Source organism: Aquarana catesbeiana, linkage group LG03 (genome assembly GCF_042186555.1).
Source record: "Aquarana catesbeiana isolate 2022-GZ linkage group LG03, ASM4218655v1, whole genome shotgun sequence".
In the NCBI taxonomy this organism is placed as follows: domain Eukaryota; kingdom Metazoa; phylum Chordata; class Amphibia; order Anura; family Ranidae; genus Aquarana; species Aquarana catesbeiana.
Window position 1 is genome coordinate 335,042,518 of NC_133326.1, and position 24,729 is coordinate 335,067,246.

Sequence of the window (24,729 nt, forward strand, 5' to 3'; positions counted from 1 at the left end):
ATGTTTATTAGTCATCTCCATTATGTTGTTTTCTTCTCCTTAACAGTGTCTACCAATATACTACTATAATTACTATGGTTCTAATGTAATACTGCTGTATGCATTTATCTGACCTATGCTTTCAATCTGTATATACTTATATATGTACTGTGCTTACCATTGGTTACACACCTCATACAAAGTCCCACCTTTTTCCCCCTCTTGTATTGTATAATAGGGATGGAGGCATACTACCATATGGCCTCATATAAAGTCCCAATACTTCCTATATTGCCCATTTTTCCATCTCTCATTTAAAAGCGCTTGTCTATGGTTGTCTAGAGTAGCTTAGCTCTGAGGAAGGGGGTGTGCCACCAAAACACTTAAGATTTTACCCCTTGATGTGATACAGCATATGTGTCTGCACTATCCCACACTGTGTGGTTTTATGGCTCATTAAGAGTTGCACTTTGTGAGTACCCATTTTTACTGTTTTTATTGTCATTGGTAATGCACTAGGCGTGCGCGCCTTCAATTTTGCTTTGTTTTTTCTAGATAGCATTTGACTGGACTTCTGCTTTAAACAAAAAGTGTATTGGATCTGTTTGGATGTTTTAAAATGGCATAGATTGTGTATTTATTGACTAAAATAAAAAATAAATGTTTGTGAGCTGTGTGTGGTTCCTATCCCAACTTTAGGGGCCGTACACATGAGCCGAATATCGGGGGAATTGACCAGTTCACTAGAAACAGGATGACATTCAGCCTATGTGTACAGCAGCCGGTCTGACAGAAGCCAGGCTTTAGCCTTGTACACATGCTTTGATTTTCGGACGACAGAATGTCTGATTTTTGTGGCATGCTAATCTCATGTTGAAAGCGAAGAGGTTACTAACAATACGAGAATTTTCGTTTGGCAAAATACGTCAGAAGTGACGTAACGTGTTGAATAGTTTTGTATGTATTCTTTCGTTTCTGAGCATGCGCAGTCTTGTTCTTACAATTTTTTTTCATAAGAAAACCTACTAATGAAACGAAAATCAGACGTTGAGTTCACATCCGACAAAGATTTTATAGTCTGTACATCCAGCTTTTGTCTGACGAAAAAGTGAAATAGGCTGTCGAAAGCACCGTACTAACGGCAAGATTTGCGGACGATCGGTCGTCGTAACACAATTGAAGTCTGAAAATCAAAGCGTGTATATGGGCTATTACACTCACAACACTCAATCTATCAGTCTCAATCCTCAGAGTACCACCCTAACACACCAAGCACACAGGATGCTACACAGAAAGATTGAACTGCTACTAGCTTGGTGGGTGCTTGTGTGTGTATGGGGGGGGAGAGGGGTGGTGCAATATATACACCACAGTTACCACAAAAAAGTTCTGTCCTCTTAAATCATGAATGCATAACTGATGGGCTGAGATTACAACAATTGTAATGTGCTATTTGGAGAGATTCCAAAGGTCCAGCACTGTGCAATACATTTGTGACTAAATATTTCATGCAGTAGGATACATTCTGGTTGCATTGTATTCTTAGTAATTGCTTTTTAATGAACTGAAGTTGAGAAACTACTTCTATTTGGGTTCCCCTGCCGGTGCTCCTGGCCCCTCCCCTCTGTCTAGTGCATCCATGGGAAGCTGCTTCCCATGGGGGCACTCATGTGTGCTTGCACCCAGCCCCTCTGCTGCGTCCATTGACACAGACAGTGGGGCTCAGCCCCACCACTCCCTCATCACTTGATTGACATCACTGGGAGCCAATGGCTGCCGGTGCCCCACTAAGACCTGGAATGAGGGTTGAGAACACCTGCAGACAAGCACGGAGCTGGATTTATGCTAACACCTAAACATTTTTTACCTTAACCACTTTCCGCCCGCCATATAGTAATATGAAGTCGGAAAAGTGGTTCTGTTATCCTGACTAGATGTCATATGATGTGATCAAGATAACAAAGCCGGCGCGCAGAACGGCGATCGGAGGTGCTGTGTGTCAGTCTGATACACAGCATCTCCAATTGTGGTATGGAGTCTCTGACAGAGGCTTCTTACCACATGATCAGAAGTGACTAATTATAATTGGGGGGTCTGCGCTGATAATCAGAACATTGATTTTCAGCACAGCCCCCATCAGATGTGTCCATCAGCTGCCAATCACTGTCCATCAGCTGCCAGCCTGTGCCCCATAAAGAATGCCAATCAGTGCCCATAAATGTGCCAATTGGAGCCAAAAAAAATAGTACCAATCAGTGCCCCATCAGTAATGCCTGTCAGTGCCCTTCAGATGCCACTGAGTAATGCCTGTCAGTAGCTCCTCATCAGTGCTTCCTATCCAGTGCCATCTATCAGTGCCCATCAGTGCTACCTATCAGTGCCCATCAGTGCCGCCTATCAGTGCTGCCTATCAGTGCCCTCAGTGCCACCTATCAGTGCCACCTATTAGTTCCCATCAGTGCCGCCTATCAGTGCCCATCAGTTTTTTTTTTTCAAAAATGTTGGTCTTTTTTTAGTTTGTTTAGCAAGAAATAAAAACCCCAGTGGTGATCAAATACCACAAAAAGAAAGCACTATTTGTGGGAAGAAAATTAAAAAAATTTAGTTTGGGTACAGTGTATCATGACCACGCAATTGTCATTCAAAGTGCGACAATGCTGAAAGCTGAAAATTGTCCTGGGCAGGAAGGGGCGAATGTGTCTGGTATTGAAATGGTTAATGCAAGGAATGCATTAAGGTAAAAAATGTTTAGGCTCTACAGCCACTTTAATAAATTAAAGTACTGTATATGATACGTTTTTTAAACACTTTTGATAGATCATGGAATGGTTAAAAGCCTGTAAGGCTTTTTTTTTGCTGTGTGTTTCCACTTGGGGAGATTTTTTCTTTATATCCAAAGACACAATAGGAATTAAGATATAGGGTTTGATTTACCAAAGGCAAGTGTAATGCTCACTTTAAAAGGGAAGTTGTATTTTACAATGAAATTTTTCTTATGCCGCATACACATGGTCGGACTTTTTGACAACAAAGGTCCAACGGACTTTCTACGGAGTTACGACAGACTTTCGACCGACTTTCAAACCAAAGTCCGACTGATTCGTACGTGATGACGTACGACCGGACTAAAATAAGGAAGTTGATAGCCAGTAGGCAATAGCTGCCCTAGTGCCAGTTTTTGTCTATCGGACTAGCATAGAGACGAGCGGATTTTTCGACCGGACTCGAGTCCGTGGGAAAGATTTGAAGCATGTTCCAAATCTAAAGTCCGTCAGATTTTCGACTGAAAAAGTCCGCTGAAGGTCCGATGAAGCCCACACACGGTCGGATTGTCCGCCGGACTCGGTCCATCGGACCAGTACGGTCGAAAAGTCTGCTCGTATATACGCGGCTTTAGAGCGTAGCGAATGAGGTAGGCTCCCCTAACTTCCATTATTCAAGCATGTTCAAGAAAAAAATCTTTGTTATCGTCTTTGCATGTGATTGAGTATTCTTTGCAAGGCTAAATTTCACCACATTGACTAAGCTCTGGGGAAAACTTACTGTCAGTGTGCAATTTCCCTTGTGAAGGGAACAGCCTATTTGCCTTTGGTAAATTGAACCCATAATCTCTCTTAAGATTTTCCATTGCCCCTGTTCCAGTGACATTTATATACTTTACAATTTCCCATCACTTCCTATGCAGTTGACAACTGTTACCAGAACAATTGTATCTCCTCATCAGGAACAGACTCAGCAACAAAAAGTTGACAGAGGTTCTTACTCTTCACTCTCCTAAACAAAAAGTTGTGCTTGGGAACCAGACTGATAGACAAAAGAAGATTCCTCTCAAGACTTTCATAACAGCTTTTTATTGTGTGTCAACCTATTTCTAGTTTGTAGTTAAGCCATATAAATGGGATAATTAAAGCAGAAAATGCAAACTTCCTTGCTGGCCCTTAGAGCTGCACGATTAATCGTTAATAAATTGTGATCTCGATTCAACCCCCCCCTCACGATCCCTATGCAGAATTTCCTGATTCATTCATGTAACAAGTGTAGAGAGGTCTCTGCTCACTCTGTCAAGCTGTCAAAAGAAAAAAAACGGGCAGCCTGCCAAGTTTTTCACAACATTGTCAACGCTGGTAGATAACTATAAACATTGTAACTTTTCATCCTTAGATCAATGACATGGTCTGTAAATGAGGGAAGTTAAACCATTAAAAGTGTTTGTTAAGACAAAACATTTTTTTCTACAGTTCCCTCTGATAAAGAACAGTAAGTTGATGTCATTTATAAAAATATGCTGTAGAATAGCCTACTTCAGAGCGCCATTCGGCACTCAGCTGACTGCCCGCTGGTCTCCTCTCTCAATGTGATAGCTTCAAAGGGAGGTACCGGGAAGCCCCCGCTGACATCAGCCAAGATGAGAAGAGGAGAGGAGGAGACCGGTGGACAGTCACATGAGCCCTGAACGGCGATCTGAAGTAAGCTATTATATCGCATATTTTTAAACATGACATGCACTGCGGCGCTTACTGTGATATATCAGAGGGAACTCTAGAAAAAAAAAGTTTTTTAGAGTAGGAGGGGAGCTGACACTCAGAGAGGGGAGGAGGAGAGGACAGAGGGAGACACAGGAGAGCAGCGCTGTGGATGAAGGAGACACGTACGCTGACTCCGGGGTCAGAGCTCAGCAGCCCTGATATATAGGAGTCAGCGCAGAGAAACTGGCAAGATCAGCCAGGTATTTCAGGTGTTACAGGGGGGCAAATGACACAGTACAAGCACTGTGCTGTATAACATGTATAACATGCTTTAAGGGAACAGGATTTTTATTTTTATTTTTTTTTGGGTTAACAAACACTTTAAAGACTAAACCTTTTTTCTGACACTTGTTTCTTACAAAGTTAAAATCAGTAGTTTTTGCTAGAAAATTACATGGAACCCCAAAACATGATATATATTTTTTTTAGCAGAGACCCTAGGAAATAAAATGGTGATTGTTGCAATATTGTATGTCACACTTGTATCTGCCCTGCTGTTTTTCAAACAAAATATTTTGGATAAAAATACACTTCAATGAAATAAAAAATAACTAAATAGTAAAGTTAGCCCAATTTTTTTGTATAATGTGATAAATGATGTTGGGCCGCGAGAATCGTGAGAGAATTGTGATCCTTATTCTAAGCAAAAAAAATTGTGATTCACATTTTAGCCAGAATCGTGCGGCTCTACTGGCCCTTCCATCTTCGTCGAGTCTTACATAGGGTTTAACAACTTGAAATATTTTGATTGGCCACCTGGAAATTTTTAACTCCTGCACATGTGCATGGGAGATAATTCAACCTGGCATGCTAAGAATTTATAATAAGCTGCTCATGTAAGACTTAATATATTTTGGGGAGAATTGTTTTTAGAAAGGAGAAAATGAGCTTTTAGTGCAGATGAGAGGTATGGAGTTTTCGCTGAATTGAAAGCCTATCTGCCAGAAATGTTTCATTCTAAAGCTATAGTTTATAATGGAAGAAGAGATTTTGTTTAATATCTAAAAACAGGTGATCATAAAAGAGGGAGGTGAGCTGCATACTAAAGCCTCCAATACTTGAGCCACTATTAAGGTGCAGAGAAGTGTTCAGGAATCTGAACCCTGCTCCTAAAGTACCTGTCCTGTTCTAAAGGTCATTCAAGCTAGGAGCTAAAGTGGTTGTTAACCCACTTTTATTAAATGCTGCCATCCTCTCTGCAGCATTATAATAATTGTCCCTGTGCCTGTGTTCTGTAAAAACTACACCATTGTACCCGTATAAGCTCCGCTCCCATCGCTCAGCTGATTGTCAGTGACTCTGCGCTCTCTCTCCTTTCTCCCCCTCCTCCCCGGCTGATGACAGCAGGAGGGCTCGCCCCCGCCCACTGCAGCTGTAAGTCATAGAGACAAGGGAGGAGAGAAATCAGCTGAGCGCCGAGAGCCCTCCCGCTGATGTCAGCCGGGGAGGAGGGGGAGAGAGGAGAGAGAGAGCACCGAGCCGCCGACAATCAGCTGAGCAGCAGGAGCTGAGCAGCAGGAGCGGAGCTCATACAGGTACAATTGTGAAGTTTTATTACAGAACACAGGCACAGGGACAATTATTATAATGGTGCAGAGAGGATGGGAGCATGTAATAGCTGAAATGAGAGAAGCAGGAGCATGGGGGGGCAGACCCTGGTAGAACAGAGACAGGCAGAGAGGGGAGGGGAGAGAAGGACACAGGAGACAGAGAGAAGGGCTGCGGCTGACAGAATCATGCAAAAGGACCACAATGTCAGGGCTCAGCAGCCATGATTATCGTGGTCTGTTTGCAGAGGGGAGGGCATAGCTAGGCAGGATCAGTCAGGTATTTGAGGTCATACGGTGGTCCAAATGACACATTTTTTTGGGTTAACAAGCACTTTAGCCCTCATTCACATGAGGCGGACTCCGCTTCCACGGAGCCCGCCTTGGTCCGCCGGCTCAGCGGGAGATCTCTCCGTTGATCTCCGCTGAGCCGGCGGATGACAGGTCCATCTCTGCTCACTGAGCGGGGAGGGGCTTGTCAGGCACCGATGCTACCTATGGAGGGATCGGATGAAAACGGACAGCATGTCCGTTTTCATCAGATCTCACCCGATCCAATCCGCCAGCGATGGATCTGGACGTAGGGCCATCCGTCTGCTTTTTGCGGATCGGACCGGGTCAGATGTCAGCGGACATGTCTCCGCTGACATCCGTCGCTCCATAGACTAACATGGAGCGCCCGTTCAGGTCCGCCGTCAAAACTGACAGGCGGACCTGAACGGTCCAATAGTGTGAAAGGGGCCTTAAACTCCTGTGTTGACAGTTCATTTCATCAGTTCAGTTACATCAAAACAGATGAATTATTTATCAGTTTTTCATCAGCGTTCATCAGTTTTTTATTAGTGCTCATCAGTTTTTCATCAGTGCTCATAAGTTTTTCATCAGTGCTCATCAGTTTTTCATCAGTTTTCAGTTATTCATCAGTTTTTTTTACATCCACTACCAGTGGAAAAACTGATGAAAAACTGGCCATTTGTCAGTTTACATCCATTTTTTGTCCAATCAGTTTTTTAACGGAAGAAAAATAGAGCTTTGATCAGTTTAAAAAAACGGATGGCGACGGATACGGATGTAAACTGATGTACATGAATGATCATTCATTAGTTTTTTCATAGAGATGCATTGATGTCGGTTTTTCATCCATTAACGAATGGATGAAAAACGGACAAAAAACCAGCATGTGTGAACGGGGCCTAATTGTTGCACTCGATAGGAGGGACAGCTCAGCTCTAGAGTATTATCTTGCCACATAAGATATAATATCCTCCAAAATGTACAATAATAAACAAAGTTAAAGTGTAATAACTTTAAATATATGAACAGAGTGAGACTCTACTTTAAAGCCACATGTGAGCTTTTTAATTACTTTTAAGGCATCAAGCAAGACCTCATTTACAAAAATAAATATAGTCCTGCCTATGACTTCAAAAATAATGTCTCATACACATTTGTTTCAAAAGCTAGTACACTCACACATCTCTCATGTGAAATACTGTTATACTATGTGCTGACACACTGATCACATTTCCAATGAGAGGTTACATGTTGTTTTGAAAATACTGTTTTGGTGAACAATCTGCAAGATCTTAGAAAATTAATAAATGCGGAGGTGAATTGATCAATGGTAACCAGCAATGACACAGTTAAACATGTCTAAGCTTTATAGAAGATGGAAATATTGGCCAGCATTCAAAGATCTGACAAGTGTTTTTGGACCCACACTCGTGGTATATGACATTCAAGTCATTGACAGTTGCTGCTGGTTTTGTGATTATCCACTACAAAGACATTTGTTTTATATATGACAGTTGATGAATTCCATTCACAGTGCTGATAAGTATTCCTTAGAACAAAAAAATCTTTTAGTTAGTTAATATCTTTGTAGAGTATCTTTCCAACAACCCAGAGCCTAATTGCGGTTTGCTTTAGAAGTATGTCATTGGCACGTACAGCTTATACATGAAGTCATCTGTTGTCGTAGTCTGTGAATTTGGTCCTGGTCTCTGTAGGCTCATCAAGAGACCATTTATTTTTTATTCCTGCAAGTCTTTTACTTAATGGCAGTGTCCTGAAGCTGCAATGGCAGTGTTGACAGAGTATGCTGTACATGTGCATCACTTGGAGCTTCAACCACAGCAACATTCAACATTGAGGTCCATACGCTTTGTTTTGGGAGGTATTTAAAAAGCCACAGCCTTGCTCTGTAGGTCATGTAATCCAAACATCCACTGCACCATCTGGGACGATTCCTGTCAAGAAAAATGTGAAAAATAAATACTGAGCTAATGGAATGCTAAATGAAGAGGATGCACTTTCAATACTACGACTTAAAGTGAGGCTAATAAAAAAAATAATAGCAACATAGTACACAAATAAATGTCTTTGTTTCTTATATTACATCCGCTTCAGATTAAAAAAACAAAAATAAATGTTGCTGCGCATATCCCCTTATACGTGCAAAATAATACGTGCAAATAATATCAAACCATAACATTCCTTTTCATTATTAATAACAGTAAATCAATCTTTTCAATATCTCCTAAGGTATACACTTATACAGTATATACTCAATTTAAACATCCAGTGTTATATTGTGAAATACAATAAACACACAGTGACAACAATAAATCATTTGTGACTTCATAATGTCCTTCAAATTAATCTAAACACGTGGTACAGTTCATAGTTGACCAAAAAGGTTTTCAGCAATATTGTGCTAAGGGTTCAGTAACTCCCACCACCATTCAAATAATGCGCTCACCTCACTATTTGACCTCTCATACCAGGTCAAATTATACTTTCCCCTATGCTGGGGCATGCAAAACTGGGGTTGTTTCTTTTTAGTGGCTATTAGGGCGATAATTTTCGAGATATTGGAAATCCCAGCACACTCCTTCGTTATCAGAATGGATAACTGAATTAAACAAACTCCTGAGAATGGAAGAACTGTCGGCACAATTAAACGACCGATATTCTCATTTCCAAGACACATGGCTCCCCTGGATATCTTTCATGGAAAACTTTGACTTTGCAACCTTATTATCTTAGAATTACTCCACTTAACCTTGAAACCCTTTTCTTTTTTCACATACCAAAGGGAATTTTGTCGACAGGCCCATGGAATTTTTCTTTTTTCTTCTCTTTTACTTTTTCTCTTTGTCTTTTTTATATTTAAATAGATCTTTAATGTTTCATTTTGAATGCACACTGGGAATTACATTTTAATATTTTTCATGGAAACCTATGTTAATATTCATGGACATAATACTAAGTATATTTAGGGCACCTATGGATCTTACTGTAAATTTTCATGTTGCTAATTGAGTTTTTTTTTTTCTTTTTTTTTTTCTTTCTTCTTTCTCGTTTGTAAATTTCTACAAATTTTTATGCTAACATTAAGAGATTTAGAAGATTGATTAATGGTTATTATTAATGAAAAGGAATGTTATGGTTTGATATTATTTGCACGTATTATTTTGCATGCATAAGGTGATAGGCGCAGCAACATTTATTTTTGTTTTTTAGTCATTCACATTGTGGGAACACAATTGGGTTGTCTGCAGCCACCCTCTAGAAGTTTGACCTATAATATAGACACCAATTAAAGGTAGTGCAGGATAACACATTCTTTCTTTATCAGCTTCAGATTGCAAGAAATAAAGCAAATTTTGTGCAGGGATTTAAATTTTATTTACATAAATGAAAATCACTCCAACACAAATACCTAAGCGTAATGCCGCGTACACACGAGCGGACAATTCGACTGTGTGTGGGCTTCATTAGACCTGCAGCGGACATTTTCGGTCAAAAATCTGACGGACTTTAGATTTGGAACATGCTTCAAATCTTTCCAGATGGACTCGAGTCCAGTCGAAAAATCCACTTGTCTGTATGCTAGCCGGACAAAAAACGACACTAGGGCAGCTATTGGCTACTGGCTATCAACTTCCTTATTTTAGTCCGATCGTACGTCATCACGTACAAATCCGTCGGACTTTGGTGTGATCTTGTGTAGGCAAGTCCGGTCGTTAGAAAGTCGTTGAAAGTCCGTCGTAACTCCGTCGAAAGTCCGTCGGAAAGACCGTCGGACCTTTGTTGTCGAAAAGTCCGACCGTGTGTACGCGCCATTAGAAAGACACCACTAACTAGCAGATTTCTACCTTTTTCTGTTCTGAAATTTTTTTTCGTTCTACTATGACGTTGCAAGACATCCTGAATAGAAGGGTCTGCACCCATTATAATCAATTTCACTGTTCTAACAAAGAAAGTTGTAGTGTCTGTATCCCTTTAGAAGTAATTAACCCTTAGAGAAATTCTTTTTGCAGAGGATGGCTAAACTTTTGCTTGTATGTTAGTGTAGACGAGTAAGAAATCAAAGCCAATCATACAAGCGGAAATGACATTTCTGGCCCAAATTTATCCTACAAATAGAAATGTATGATTCACCTAGATACATTAAGGAATTGTGACGATATATAAAGTTTTACTAACACATGCCAAAGTTGCAAAATTACATTCAGGTATTAAGATTTGTTTTACCTTTGGGTATTAAGGGGTTAACATAATATGCAGCATGATATGCTCAGATACTGATTGATGCTCATTTTAACAAATTTGCATTGTAACATTAAAAAGGTACCTTTGATGAATACAATGGCCAGTCCTTGCCTTATGGCCCGTACACATGATCCGAAAATCGGACGATGGATTGTCCAACTTTTTTTGCTTAATAGTCGTAAGTAGAAATTGAATAGGTTACTAAAGTCACGAAAATTCTCGAACAACAGAAAAAAAAATCGGAAGTGATGCCATGTGTTGTAATTAGGGATGAGCCGAACACCCCCCTGTTCGGTTCGCACCAGAACTTGCGAACAGGCAAAAAATTTGTTCGAACACGCGAACACCGTTAAAGTCTATGGGACACGAACATGAATAATCAAAAGTGCTAATTTTAAAGGCTTATATGCAAGTTATTGTCATAAAAAGTGTTTGGGGACCTGGGTCCTGCCCCAGGGGACATGGATCAATGCAAAAAAAAGTTTTAAAAACGTCCGTTTTTTCGGGAGCAGTGATTTTAATAATGCTTAAAGTGAAACAATAAAAGTGTAATATCCCTTTAAATTTTGTACCTGGGGGGTGTCTATAGTATGCCTGTAAAGGGGAGCATGTTTCCCATTTTTAGAACAGTCTGACAGCAAAATGACATTTCAAAGGAAAAAAAGTCATTTAAAACTACTCGCGGCTATTAATTAATTGCCGGTCTGACAATACACATAAAAGTTAATTGATAAAAACGGCATGGGAATTCCCCACAGGGGAACCCCGAACCAAAATTTAAAAAAAAAAATGACGTGGGGAGTCCCCCTAAATTCCATACCAGACCCTTCAGGTCTGGTATGGATTTTAAGGGGAACCCTGTGCCAAAATTTAAAAAAAAATGGCGTGGGGTCCCCCTAAAAATCCATACCAGACCCTTACCCGAGCATGCAACCTGGCAGGCCGCAGGAAAAGAGGGGGGACGAGAGAGCGGCCCCCCTCTTGAACCGTACCAGGCCACATGCCCTCAACATTGGGAGGGTGCTTTGGGGTAGCCCCCCAAAACACCTTGTCCCCATGTTGATGAGGACAAGGGCCTAATCCCCACAACCCTTGGCCGGTGGTTGTGGGGGTCTGCGGGCGGGGGGCTTATCGGAATCTGGAAGCCTCCTTTAACAAGGGGACCCCAGATCCCGGCCCTCCCCCCTGTGTGAAATGGTAAGGGGGGTACCCCTACCATTTCACAAAAAAACTAAAAAAACTGTCAAAAATGTTAAAAATGACAAGAGACAGTTTTTGACAATTCCTTTATTTAAATGCTTCTTCTTTCTTCTATCATCTTTCTTCTTTCTTCTATCTTCCTTCGGTTTCTTCCTCCATCTTCTTCTTCTTCTGGGTTTTCTGGTTCTTCTGGTTCTTCCTCTGGTGTTCTCGTCCGGCATCTTCCTCTGAGGCGTCGGTGTCTTCTTCCCTTCTTCTCCTCGGGCCGCTCCACATCCATGATGGCATGGAGGGAGGCTCCCGCTGTGTGATGCTTCTCTCTTCATCTTTTTCTCTTCATCTTTTTCTCTTCATCTTCTTCTCTTCATCTTCTTGTCTTCATCTTCTTTTCGGGCTGCTCCGCATCCCCTCTGATGCACGGGGACTTGACGGGACTTCCCTGTGGCATTCCCCGTGACATCAGAGGGGGCGGGGTCACCCGTTATGTAACCCAGCCCCTTCTGACGCCACGAGGGATGCCACAGGGAAGTCCTCGTCAAGTCCCCGTGCGTCAGAGGGGGGCAGGGTCACCGGGTGGCTCCGTCCCCGTTATTTAAGAACCGTCAGAAGAGGAGAAGCATCACACAGCGGGAGCCTCCCTCCATGCCATCATGGATGTGGAGCGGCCTGAAAAGAAGATGAAGACAAGAAGATGAAGAGAAAAAGATGAAGAGAGAAGCATCACACAGCGGGAGCCTCCCTCCATGCCATCATGGATGCGGAGCAGCCCGAGGAGAAGAAGGGAAGAAGACGCTGACGCCGCGGAGGAAGATGCCGGACGAGAACACCGGAAGAAGAACCAGAAGAACCAGAAGAAGAAGAATATGGAGGAAGAAACAGAAGGAAGATAGAAGAAAGAAGAAAGAAGATAGAAGAAAGAAGAAGCATTTAAATAAAGGAATTGTCAAAAACTGTCTCTTGTCATTTTTAACATTTTTGACAGTTTTTTTGTGAAATGTTAGGGGTACTTTTGTACCCCCTTACCATTTCACACAGGGAGGAGGGCCGGGATCTGGGGGTCCCCTTGTTAAAGGAGGCTTCCAGGTTCTGATAAGCCCCCCACCCGCAGACCCCCACAACTACCGGCCAAGGGTTGTGGGGATGAGGCCCTTGTCCCCATCAACATGGGGACAAGGTGTTTTGGGGGGCTACCCCAAAGCACCCTCCCAATGTTGAGGGCATGTGGCCTGGTACGGTTTGGGGGGGTTGCTCTCTTGTCCCCCCCTCTTTTCCTGTGGCCTGCCAGGTTGCGTGCTCGGATAAGGGTCTGGTATGGATTTTGAGGGGGACCCCATTCCATTTTTTTTTTAAATTTTGGTGCAGGGTTCCCCTTAATATCCATACCAGACCTGAAGGGCCTGGTATGGAATTTAGGGGGACCCCATGTCATTTTTTTTTTAAATTTTGGTTCAGGGTTCCCCTGTGGGTAATTCCCATGCCGTTTTTATCAATGAACTTTTATGTGTATTGTCAGACCGGCAATTCATTAATAGCCGCGAGTAGTTTTAAATGACTTTTTTTCCTTTGAAAGGAAGGAAATTACATCCTTGTGCTGCCCAAGTCTGCCAGCATCAGCTTTAGAAATGGAAAGCAGGGGCATGCAAGGCTGATGGCAAAATTTAATTGTACATCTCTATGAGGTAGGAAACAATTTTCAGGTAACCTTTTGGCTAGGGATGAGCCGAACACCCCCCCGGTTTGGTTCGCACCAGAACATGTGAACAAGCAAAAAATTTACACGAACAAGCGAACATTGTTAAAGTCTATGGGACATGAACATGAAAAATCAAAAGTGCTCATTTTAAAGGCTTATATGAAAGCTATTGCCATAAAAAGTGTTTGGGGACCTGGGTCCTTCCCCAGGGGACATGTATCAATACAAAAAAAAGTTTTAAAACGACCATTTTTCGGGAGCAGTGATTTTAATAATGCTTAAAGTGAAGCAATAAAAATGAAATATTCCTTTAAATATCGTGCCTAGGGGGTGTCCTCAGTATTCCTGTAAAGTAGCGAATTTTTCCCGTGTTTAGAACAGTACCACAGCAAAATTAAATTTCTAAAGGAAAAAAAAGTAATTTAAAACTGCTTGCGACTGTAATGAATTGTTGAATCCCGGCAATACAGATAAAAATCATTGAAAAAAATGGAAACGGCATGGTTTCCCTCCCTCTCTTTGAGCCTGACATGGATATTAAGGGGAACCCCGCACCAAAATAAAAAAAATGCATGGGGGTCCCCCACAATTCCTTCAGGTCTGGTATGGATATTAAAAGGAACCCTGCTCCAATTTTTTTTAAATGGCATAAGGGTCCCCCCAAAATCCATACAAGACCCTTCAGGAGATACCCTTAAAACAAGTTTAAGAGGTGCCCTACTACTTAGATGAACCTTGGTCTTACACCACTGGCTCTGTCAAGTGAGTTTAGTGCTGGAACTGTGTATACACCATCAAGCGAGATATTAATCTGCTTACTGGTCAAGGAACCCCTAGAAACCGCTAGAGGAAATCAACGATTACACAGAACCCTAGTTAAAAAAAGGTTGCCCTAGACAGACCAATTGTTAGAGGAGGAATTAGTACTCAAAGACCTTTCTGTTAACCTGTGGAAGCTAGCTGAGAGTTTATGTAACAATCCAATGTTTGCCTTGTACCACTGGTTTGCTGCTCTCTGTTAGCCCTTGCTTGAAGTCTCTAGGCAAGGTTTAACAATTGTGGACATTTATAATATGTGTACATCAGTTTCACAATAGCCCAAGTCCTTTCACTGATACAGCTAAGTGAAAAAACATTTAGATACACTTGCTCAGAGGCATTGTGCAGGCTGGATAAGTGTACTTTCTCTGAAAAAAAGCACATTTCTTTGAAGTTTGTCTACTTAAAATAATCATAACAAAGTAATATGATTTCTGTTTGTCATTACACCATTACCCGTTTTGACCTTGGAGCTGCTTGGCAGGGCTGTTGTTAGAGCAGTTGGTTCTCAGGACTTCTCAGGAAGACCCCACTAGTCAACAGTGTAAGGGGGTAATGATTGTACAGTCTCCACTTTTTGCCTTTAGCTGGCTATAAACAAATCTTCATTTTAACTATTGTTTGATTTTCTAATCATTTATGGGGTCAAATCGATGTTTGTTTTTTACCACAATGACATGGAAATTAAAAGGAGTAGGATGGCCATTTCAGAATTTCTAATGTGATTTTAATTCCGGAAAGTCCATTCACTCCAAAATTGAATGTTAAAAGTAAATGGTTTTTTAAGTACTTGCAAACAGCATGTTATTGAATGTTTTAATGAGAATTTTCCTATGAATCCTCATAGAAATGTTTGTTTCAAAATGTACTACTGTATTGCCAGCTTAAAGTGTTATTAAACCCAAGACCCTGCATTCACTATATCTGGTCTCCCACAGTACACAGAACATGTAAATGCAATTGTTTTAGTAAATATAAATTGCAAAATACCTTTTCTCATCAGCAGTTAGAGCAGTCTTGTGACTTCTATCAGTGTCTGGTTAAAGCTTGTAGGAGGAGTTTTCATTTTCCCCCTGATCCTCTGTCTGGACAGTGCTGATTGGCCCATTGCTGATCACATCCACTCTCCCAAGAAAAAAAACTCTCTAGCAATAGACCCCAGATGAGCATGTGCAGCCTGTCCCCCAATACTCTGTTCTATCAGGAGATGGGTTGGAGTCAGTTAAAGAGGAGTATCATAGAGAGAGGATCACATAGGCTTTATACACAATGCAGATGATTAACCCCTTAGCTTCCACAGCGAGTATTACAAGCATGCTTTACTGCATCTACGGACTGATTTTACTGTTGTGGGTTTAGTAACACTTTAACATTAGAAAACCTCTTTAACATTACCTTTAGCTACAGAGTGTAATGCATAAAAAAATAACATTATGGTGCAGTTCTTTTTTTTTAAATGAAAGGCCATATATTTTAGGAAAGCTGTCAGAACCCTCTGTGTCCTGTTGAAATGGACTGTGATATGTGAAGACTATTTTAGTTGCTTACAGGCTGTTAATGTTGTCATCCTCCACAAAGATACAGCAGCAATATGTATTATATAACTGAGCTAACTAAACATGCAGCATTGGTTTTTCTTGAAAAGCTATATTTATGCTGGGAGTTTTTACATGGTAGGAGCTTTATTTTAGAGACATTCCTTTCATTCAGTTGATCTGATCTTTGAGCATTGTGCAAGTAGTTATTACATGCAATGCTGCAGCAGGACTGAGCTGCTTTGATACTTCAGAAACATTCAGGCTACCCACAGCCACTGCTCCTGGCCATGCTGATCATAACATTGCAGAGAATATTGTGTTGGTTCTATTTTCCCTTATATCATCTATATGCAACTGTTAGATAGTACAGTGCCTTGCAAATGTATTCACCCCCCTTGGCTTTTTACCTGTTTTGTTGCATTACAGCCTTTAGTTCAATGTTTTTTTTAATCTGAATTATATGTGATGGATCAGAACACAATAGTCTAAGTTGGAGAAGTAAAATTAGAAACATATATATAGATATAAAACAATTTTTTAGAAATAAAAAACTGATAATTGGCATGTGCGTATGTATTCACCCGCTTTGTTATGAAGCCCATAAAAAGCTCTGGTGCAACCAATTACCTTCAGAAGTCACATAATTAGTGAAATGATGTCCACATGTGTGCAATGTAAGTGTCACATGATCTGTCATTACATATACACATCTTTTTGAAAGGCCCCAGAGGCTGCGACACCTAATCAAGAGGCACCACTAACCAAACACTGCCATGAAGACCAAGGAACTCTCCAAACAAGAAAGGGACAATTTTGTTGAGAAGTACAAGTCAGGGATAGGTTATAAAAAAATATCCAAATCTTTGATGATCCCTAGGAACACCATCAAATCTATTATAACCAAATGGAAAGAACATGGCACAACAGCAAATCTGCCAAGAGACAGCCGCACACCAAAACTCACGGACCGGGCAAGGAGGACATTAATCAGAGAGGCAGCACAGAGACTTAAGGTAACCCTGGAGCTCTCTGTGCTGAGTTGCAGAGTTCCACAGCAGAGACTGGAGTATCTGTACATAGGACGACAATAAGCCGTACTCTCCATAGAGTTGGGCTTTATGGCAGAGTGGCCAGAAGAAAGCCATTACTTTCAGCAAAAAGCAAAATGGCACGTTTTGAGTTTGCAAAAAGGCATGTGGGAGACTCCCAAAATGTATGGATTAAGGTGCTCTGGTCTGATGAGATTAAAATTAAACTTTTTGGCCATCACAGAAAACTCTATGTCTGACGCAAAGCCAACACATCACATCATCCAAAGAACACCATCCCCACAGTCAAACATGGTGGTGGCAGCATCATGCTGTGGGGATGTTTTTCTGCAGTCAGAACTGGCAAACTGGTCAGAGTTGAGGGAAAGATGGATGGTGCTAAATACAGGGATATTCTTGAGCAAAACCTGTACCACTCTGTGTGTGATTTGAGGCTAGGACGGAGGTTCTCCTTCCAGCAGGACAATGACCCCAAACACACTGCTAAAGCAACACTTGAGTGGTTTAAAGGGAAACATGTAAATATGTTGGAATGGCCTAGTCAAAGCCCAGACCTCAATCCAATTAAAAAAAATGTGGTCAGACTTAAAGATTGCTGTTTACAAACGCAAACCATCCAACTTGAAGGAGCTGGAGCAGTTGTGCAAGGAGGAATGGGCAAAAATCCCAGTGGTAAGATGTGGCAAGCTCATAGAGAGAGACTTATACAAAGCGAAAATAGCTTTTGATTTTACTCTTAATAGCTGGGATATATTTATGTTAAAATCACTGCAATGGATTGTCAAAGTCACTTCAGAAATAACCCCATTGGGGGTTATTTTCGAAAAGGCAAATCCACTTTACACTACAAGTGCAAACTACAAGTGCAAAGTGCACTTGAAATTGCACTGAAAGTGCACTTGGAAGTGCAGTTGCTGTAAATCTGAGGGGTAGGTAATCAGGTGCAAGCACAAAATGCTGTTTTTTATTTTCCTTGCATGTACCTCTCAGATCTACAGCGACTGCACTTCCAAGTGCACTTTCAGTGCAATTCCAAGTGCACTTTGATAGTAGTATTGTAGTTGTAGTATTTATCTGCTATATTACAGTATCTCACAAAAGTGAGTACACCCATCACATTTTTGTAAACATTTTTATTATATCTTTTCATGTGACAACACTGAAAAAATAACACTTTGCTGCAATGTAAAGTAGTGAGTGTACAGCTTGTATAGCAGTGTACATTTGCTGTCCCTTCAAAATAACTCAATACACAGCCATTAATGTCTAAACCACTGGCAACAAAAGAGAGTACACCCCTAAGTAAAAATGTCCAAATTGGGCCCAATTAGCCATTTTCCCTCCCAGTGTCTTGTGACTCGTTAGTGTTACAAGGTCTCACGTGTGAATGGGGAGCAGGTGTGTTATATTTGGTGTTATCTTCACTGGAAGCTTAACATGGCACCTCATGGCAAAAAAACTCTCTGAGGATCTGAAAAAAAGAATTGTTGCTCTACATAAAGATGGCCTAGGCTATAAGAAAATTGCCTGAAGACCCTGAAACTGAGCTGCAGCACAGTGGCCAAGACCATACAGCGGTTTAACAGGATAGGTTCCACTCAGAACAGGCCTCGCCGTGGTCGACCAAAGAAGTTGAGTGCATGTGCTCAGCGTCATATCCAGAGGTTGTCTTTGGGAAATAGATGTATGAGTGCTGCCAGCTTTGCTGCAGAGGTTGAAGGGGGGTCAGCCTGTCAGTGCTCGGGCCATACGCAGCAAAATGCATCAAATTGGTCTGCATGGCTGTGGTCCTAGAAGGAAGCCTCTTCTAAAGATGATGCACAAGAAAACTCATGAACAGTTTGCTGAAGACAAGCAGACTAAAGACGTGAATTACTGGAACCATGTCCTGTGGTCTGATGAGACCAAGATAAACTTATTTGGTTCAGATGGTGTGAAGCATGTGTGGCAGCAACCAGGTGAGGAGTACAAAGACAAGTGTATCTTGCTTACAGTCAAGCATGGTAGTGGGAGTGTCATGGTCTGGGGTTGCATGAGTGCTGCCGGCACTGGGGAGCTACAGTTCATTGAGGAAACCATGAATGCCAACATGTACTGTGACATACTGAATCAGAGCATGATTCCCTCCCTTCGGAGACTAAGCCATAGGGCAGTATTCCAACATGATAATGACCCCAAACACACCTCCAAGACAACCACTACCTTGCTAAAGAAGCTGAAGGTAAAGGTGATGGACGGGCCAAGTATGTCTCTGGACCTAAATCCTATTGAGCATCTGTGGGGCATCCTCAAATGGAAGGTGGAGGAGCGCAAGGTCTCTAACATCCACCAGCTCCGTGATGTCATCATGGAGGAGTGGAAGAGGACTCCAGTGGCAACCTGTGAAGCTCTGGTGAACTCAATGCCCAAGAGGGGTTAAGGCAGTGCTGGAAAATAATGGTGGCCACACAAATATTGACACTTTGGGCCCAATTTGAACATTTTCATATAGGGGTGTACTCAACTTTGTTGCCAGCGGTTTAGACATTAATGGTTGTGTGTTGAGGTTTTTTGAGGGGAAAGCAAATGTACACTGTTATACAAGCTGTAAACTTTACATTGTAGCAAAGTTTCATTTCTTCAGTGTTGTCACATGAGAAGATATAATAAAATATTTACAAAAATGGGAGGGGTGTACTCACTTTTGTGAGATACTGTATATACTGTTTAAATGTTAGCAGTAATGAATGATGACAGTTCTTGTAGGTATTGATATGAGACAATGCAACAATTGATGATTTCAGAATATTATCAGCCTTGATGCCTGTAGTACTGTAGGGTAGCGTCTGCTGGAGGGGTGGCAGTGTGCGGTGTACTTGACAGCACTATGAAGCTGCTAAGGAGAGCCCCACATGGCTATTATGAATACTAGGATGTTTCCACTCTGCAGGTATACTCCCTATTCTGACCCTACTCGTCAGGAACCTTTTTCTGCTCTAATCACTTTCCCCAGTCACTCACTCCAGATGCTTCATAATGGTACAGGTTCCACACAAAGATGGCCAACAAAGTTCTCGAGAGACTGCAGCATCCACTTGGACAGCTAGGTTCTCTGAGAGAGTGACAGAGTCCCTAGGGCAGTGATGACGAACCTTGGCACTCCAGATGTTTTGGAACTACATGTCCCATGATGCTCAACTACACTGCAGAGTGCATGAGCATCATGGAAAATGTAGTTCCAAAACATCTGGGGTGCGAAGGTTTGCCTCCACTGCCCTAGGGGAACAATTCCCCAGTCTCTACTCCATCAGTAATAATGCCACAGTGCCACCCACAGGACAGAGGGGAAATCTGAGCCTGCCTAAATACCATTCCCATAAAGTGGAACCAAACCAATTGTTTTTTTAAAACAGTTACATTCAATCCATGAATAAAAATTATCACAGTTGCTTTTGCTCTCAAATGAACCATCAAATGGCTAGTTTCCTGACTGTACACATTTGCAGATCAAACATAGGCTAATATAGCAGCTTCCTTGGCCATAAAGGACAGACAGGTTTAGTTCCACTTTAAAAGAGAAGTATGGCCACAGCTTTTTTAGGCCATACTTCTCTTCTACATCAAAGGAGTGCACTTACTTGTGCTCTATTATGTCCAAAAATTAGCCTACAATGGGCTAAAGCCCACTATCAGATGACACGACAAAGCAGCTCCAGGCTCTAGAATGATTCCGACAATAATGTGTCAGTGAGTGCTGGAGGGGCAGAGCAGAGAGCAGGCACTGCTCATTGCTTGGAGCAGACCGAGAACTGGGAGATCAGTGGTCATGTGATCACTTAGTTCACAGTATTAGAGATAGTGGGGGACAGATGCAGCATTACATTGATGCTGCAGCCATATAGATGAGCATGTATGTTTGTTTTTTTTATGTGGCCCACCTTTAGACCTCCTATGGAGGTAGCCATATTATTTTGTTTTTCTGACTTTCAGACAGAGTGCTATTTCTAGAGAAGTTCCACTGATTGTAATGAACTAAATAGTTAACTTCCAGAGCTCTGTAATTTGCATGCTTTTCAAAGACAGATCATTTTTGCTTTTACAGAAGGCTTTAAAACAGGCTGTTTGTAGCAAGTTTCATGTTGGTGTCTTTTACACACAAAATCAAGAACTGTTTTTTTTTTTGTATGACCTCTAATTTAAATAAGCCCTCCCTAACCTGTATAAATAGGACAATGGAAAAAAGTACCTAAATAAGCAGTTAAGGTATGGCACCATTCTTAGTGACTCCAGGATACAGCTGAGTCTGGCACCTTCTTATCAGTTCTTTCAATGTACGACACAATGAAGGTGACATTGCAGCTATCAATTATGGAAGTGCACTCTACATTACACAATAGTGTTTATTTAAGTCACAAGTCTAGTAATTGTAAGGAAGTAAAGTTTACATTAACTTATTATGGCTCTCAAGGGGGCTATGCGTGAGGCGTTTTAAGCTAAACTTATAATGATATAATATAGTGCTAACCCCAAAGAAGCTGATGGTTAAGATGTGCCCTCTGTTCTTAGATTTGGCATCCACATGATCCTCTGCCCCCTCTGTTACCCAATGCCAGCGTTAAGAAAACCAGACACCAAGTAATTGATAGGGGTGAACTCAATGTATTGGAGTTGATTTACTAAAACTGGGGAGTGCAACATCTGATGCAGCTGTGCATGGTAGCCAATCAGTTTTTAACTTCAGCTTATTCAATTAATCTTTGTCAATAAAACCTGGATACTGATTGGTTTCTAGGCATCAGATTTAGCACTCTCCAGTTTTAGTAAAACAACTCCATTATTCTCTCAGAGAGTTGATAACCCCGCAAATACAAGCAAAATAGCTATAGGGGGTAGCACAGTCCAGCACACTGAATGGTTAACAAAATAACTAGGCATAAGAGGTGTAGGACAGCTGAGTCAGCAAGAACAGTGGCAGTGCCACCAAAGGATGCAGTAACAGGCAGTAGAAAAACAGTCTAACAATAACAGGGATATACTGCCTGTATAAACTAATGGTGGCTTGCTAGGCCTTGACCAACTGGTTAAACATAGTCAGAATTTAAACAACATAAACAGTGTAGGAGTATGAGAGCAACTTGTAAGATGAATGATGGTGGTGGTGGTGGTGGGGGGGGGGCAGTCTCTAAGGTCAGAGGTGGTGATTATGCACTTTGGCTGCGGTTGATAGGCAGCAATGGTGAGGCAGAGATATTGAAGGCAATAATATAGAGAGTGGAGGGGTGTAGAAAGAGTACTTAGTCATCCTACTCTCAGTATCTTTGGTACTGCTGACAGTACAAAGGGGGCCAGAGGCCCTTTCACAAACTTTTAGTGGGAAAAGGTAGGAATTGACTTTTAGTGACAAAAGGGCCCCCTTCGGTCTGGTCTAGGGGTGGCTGCAGCTCACTCAACAAAAGGAAGGAGACTGTAGATGTGACTGGCTTTTTGGCGATGTCACTCTCAACCTTGGGCTCTTTAGGGCTGGGTCTATCTCCTGCTCCCACCAACAGGTCTAAACACAACTCCTGTGGCACCAAGAGAGCAAGCTATTTCCTGAGTAAACTAATATAAAGGCCTCTAGACTCCTCCTGTGTCCCACAGCCTGTTTGGACCTTTTGTAGTTTAGAAAATCAGTTGTGTCATTACAAGTCTGCCACCTCAAACTACAGCTCCTATTATTCCAGATGTCTTACATAGAATTCTATGGGTTTGCATCTACTTAGTTCTCCCCCTGCTGGCCAGAGAAGAATTTTGCAGCTCTGTATAACAACTCAGACAAGTTAAAAACAGAGCAATGTCTTGGTCTCTATATTGCCATAGCCCTGTACCTGGCTACAATAAATTAAAACTGAACTCCAGACATGGTGTTCATTTAAAAATCATTAAAAAACCCTGCCCCCAATTTATAAAGTTGCAGATAAAATACAGAAAACCAAATATTTTGAATGCTCGCTTGCAGTGTTTTTCCTTTCCATAAACATTTTTATTCACTTGTGATTTGCCTTTGAATTTGCCAGCAAATTTGACTATTTAAGAAGAGTCAATTACCTAGCTCAGCCCTCTCCTTCCTTAAACATCATAGCCCTCTGAGAGTGTTTAATTGCTGCCTATGCTGACTCAGCTCCTCTGCCTCTCGCCTCACCTCCCTTTATATCCTTTTACCTAGTAAGGGGAGTGAAGGGTAAATAATATAGAGAGTAAGGACTTTTTTGTCAGAGAATAGGTGCAGGAAGCTCACATCTGCACCCTCTCCATCCACCTTCTGTCCACAGTTTACCTCTGCACCTCACTGTCCACAACTCACCTCTGCACCCCCATCCAAAGCTCACAAAGTTCACCTCTGAACTCCTGTCCAAAGCTCACCTCTGCACCCCACCATTTAGAGCTCACCCCTGCTTACCCACCCACAGCTCCTCTCTGCACTTCCTGTCCATAACTCACCTCTGCACCTCTGTCCACAACTGTCCACAGCTCACCTTTGAACCCCTGTCCACAGTTCATTACTAAACTCCTTGTCTAAAGCTCATCTCATCATCCAGTCTGAAACTAACCTCTACACCCCATTTTCAGCTCAACTCTGCACCTGCCATCCATAGCTCATCATTAAACCTCCTGTCCAAAGCTCACCTCTACACCCCCCATTCGAAGCTCACCTCTACACCCCTCATCCACAGCTCACCTCTACACCCCCATCCGCAGCTCTCTCTGCATATGCTTTCCAAAGCTATTCTCTGCACCCCCAGTCCGAAGCTCACCCCTACATCCTTGGTCCACAGTTCTCTCTGCATTTGCACAGCTCACCACTAAACCTCTCATCCAAAGCTCTCTTATGCACCCCCAGTTCAAAGCTCACCTCTACACCCCCTGCCCAAAGCTTATCTCTGCACCCCAAGTCTAAAGCTCACCTCTACATCCCATGTCTGAAGCTCACCTCTGCACCCACAGTCCACAGCTCAGCAGCTCACCTCTGCACCCTGTCAGCAACCCCTCTTTGCACCCTATCAACTTACCACTTCAACACCTGACTGCAGCTCCCCTTTGCCCCCCCCCCACTTCCCTCATCTGGTTAGCTACCTCTGTAAAAAAACTGTCAGCAGCTGGCCTGCCTCCATTGTACCTGCAGCAACAGGACTTATCCTCACTCATTTACAGCTCCAAATCCCCCATTGGCCAACACGATAATCCAGCTTGGGTGTCATCGTCCATGCACCGGGCAGCAGCACTAGATGATCTGCCCCCTTTTGCGGCCCACCTATAAACACACTGTACCCGACAGGCTGTTCTTTCTATGTCCCACAGTGAGTACAGCAGCAGGGAGAGTCTGCAGGAGCTGACAGCAGAAAGGTGCTGTCACTTTCAAACACAGAAGCCTTGCTCCTGAGTTTAAAAGAGACTGTAGATATCTGTGTGCACAGGGCCAGTGCCGGAGGTTGCAAAATGGAGTTCTGGCACATTCCAGGAAAAAAAAGCCCTGTAGAGAGTTATCTGACCAGCAGCTCTGAGACTGCTAGGGCTGCTGACATTACATCCAAGTTGGTGGCACCCAGCAGCTTTCTCAAGGCGTTTTGATATTTACACAAAAGAGGCTTTAACAGTAAAATAAGATACCTAAAATAAATTAAATGTACATATATCTTAGAAGATTGTTGTTGAAACAGGTGTATTTTTAAAAGTATATCGATGAACTCATCAGTGTGCTGCAACTCCTTCACTGTTCAATCCCAGGCTAAGGACATGCACAAACTTATTATACAACTAAAATTCTCTGGGTACAGGTGGGCTCTTGCTATAATATACAATTTG

At 42.1% G+C, this 24,729-nt stretch overlaps 1 protein-coding gene across 3 annotated transcripts in view; it reads right to left on the minus strand.

Moving 5' to 3' along the window:
• Positions 1-7,388: 7,388 nt before the first annotated feature.
• HRH2 (histamine receptor H2) overlaps positions 7,389-24,729 on the minus strand; it is a 249,941-nt gene continuing 232,600 nt past the window's right edge. For 2 of the 3 annotated variants that reach the window (XM_073620544.1, XM_073620545.1), the window contains exon 3: positions 7,389-8,301. In XM_073620544.1, coding sequence (XP_073476645.1) covers positions 8,103-8,301 — 199 coding nt within the window. In that variant the 3' untranslated portion in view covers positions 7,389-8,102. The remainder of the gene's footprint in view (positions 8,302-24,729) is intronic. The other variant, XR_012242878.1, reaches the window with a different exon arrangement.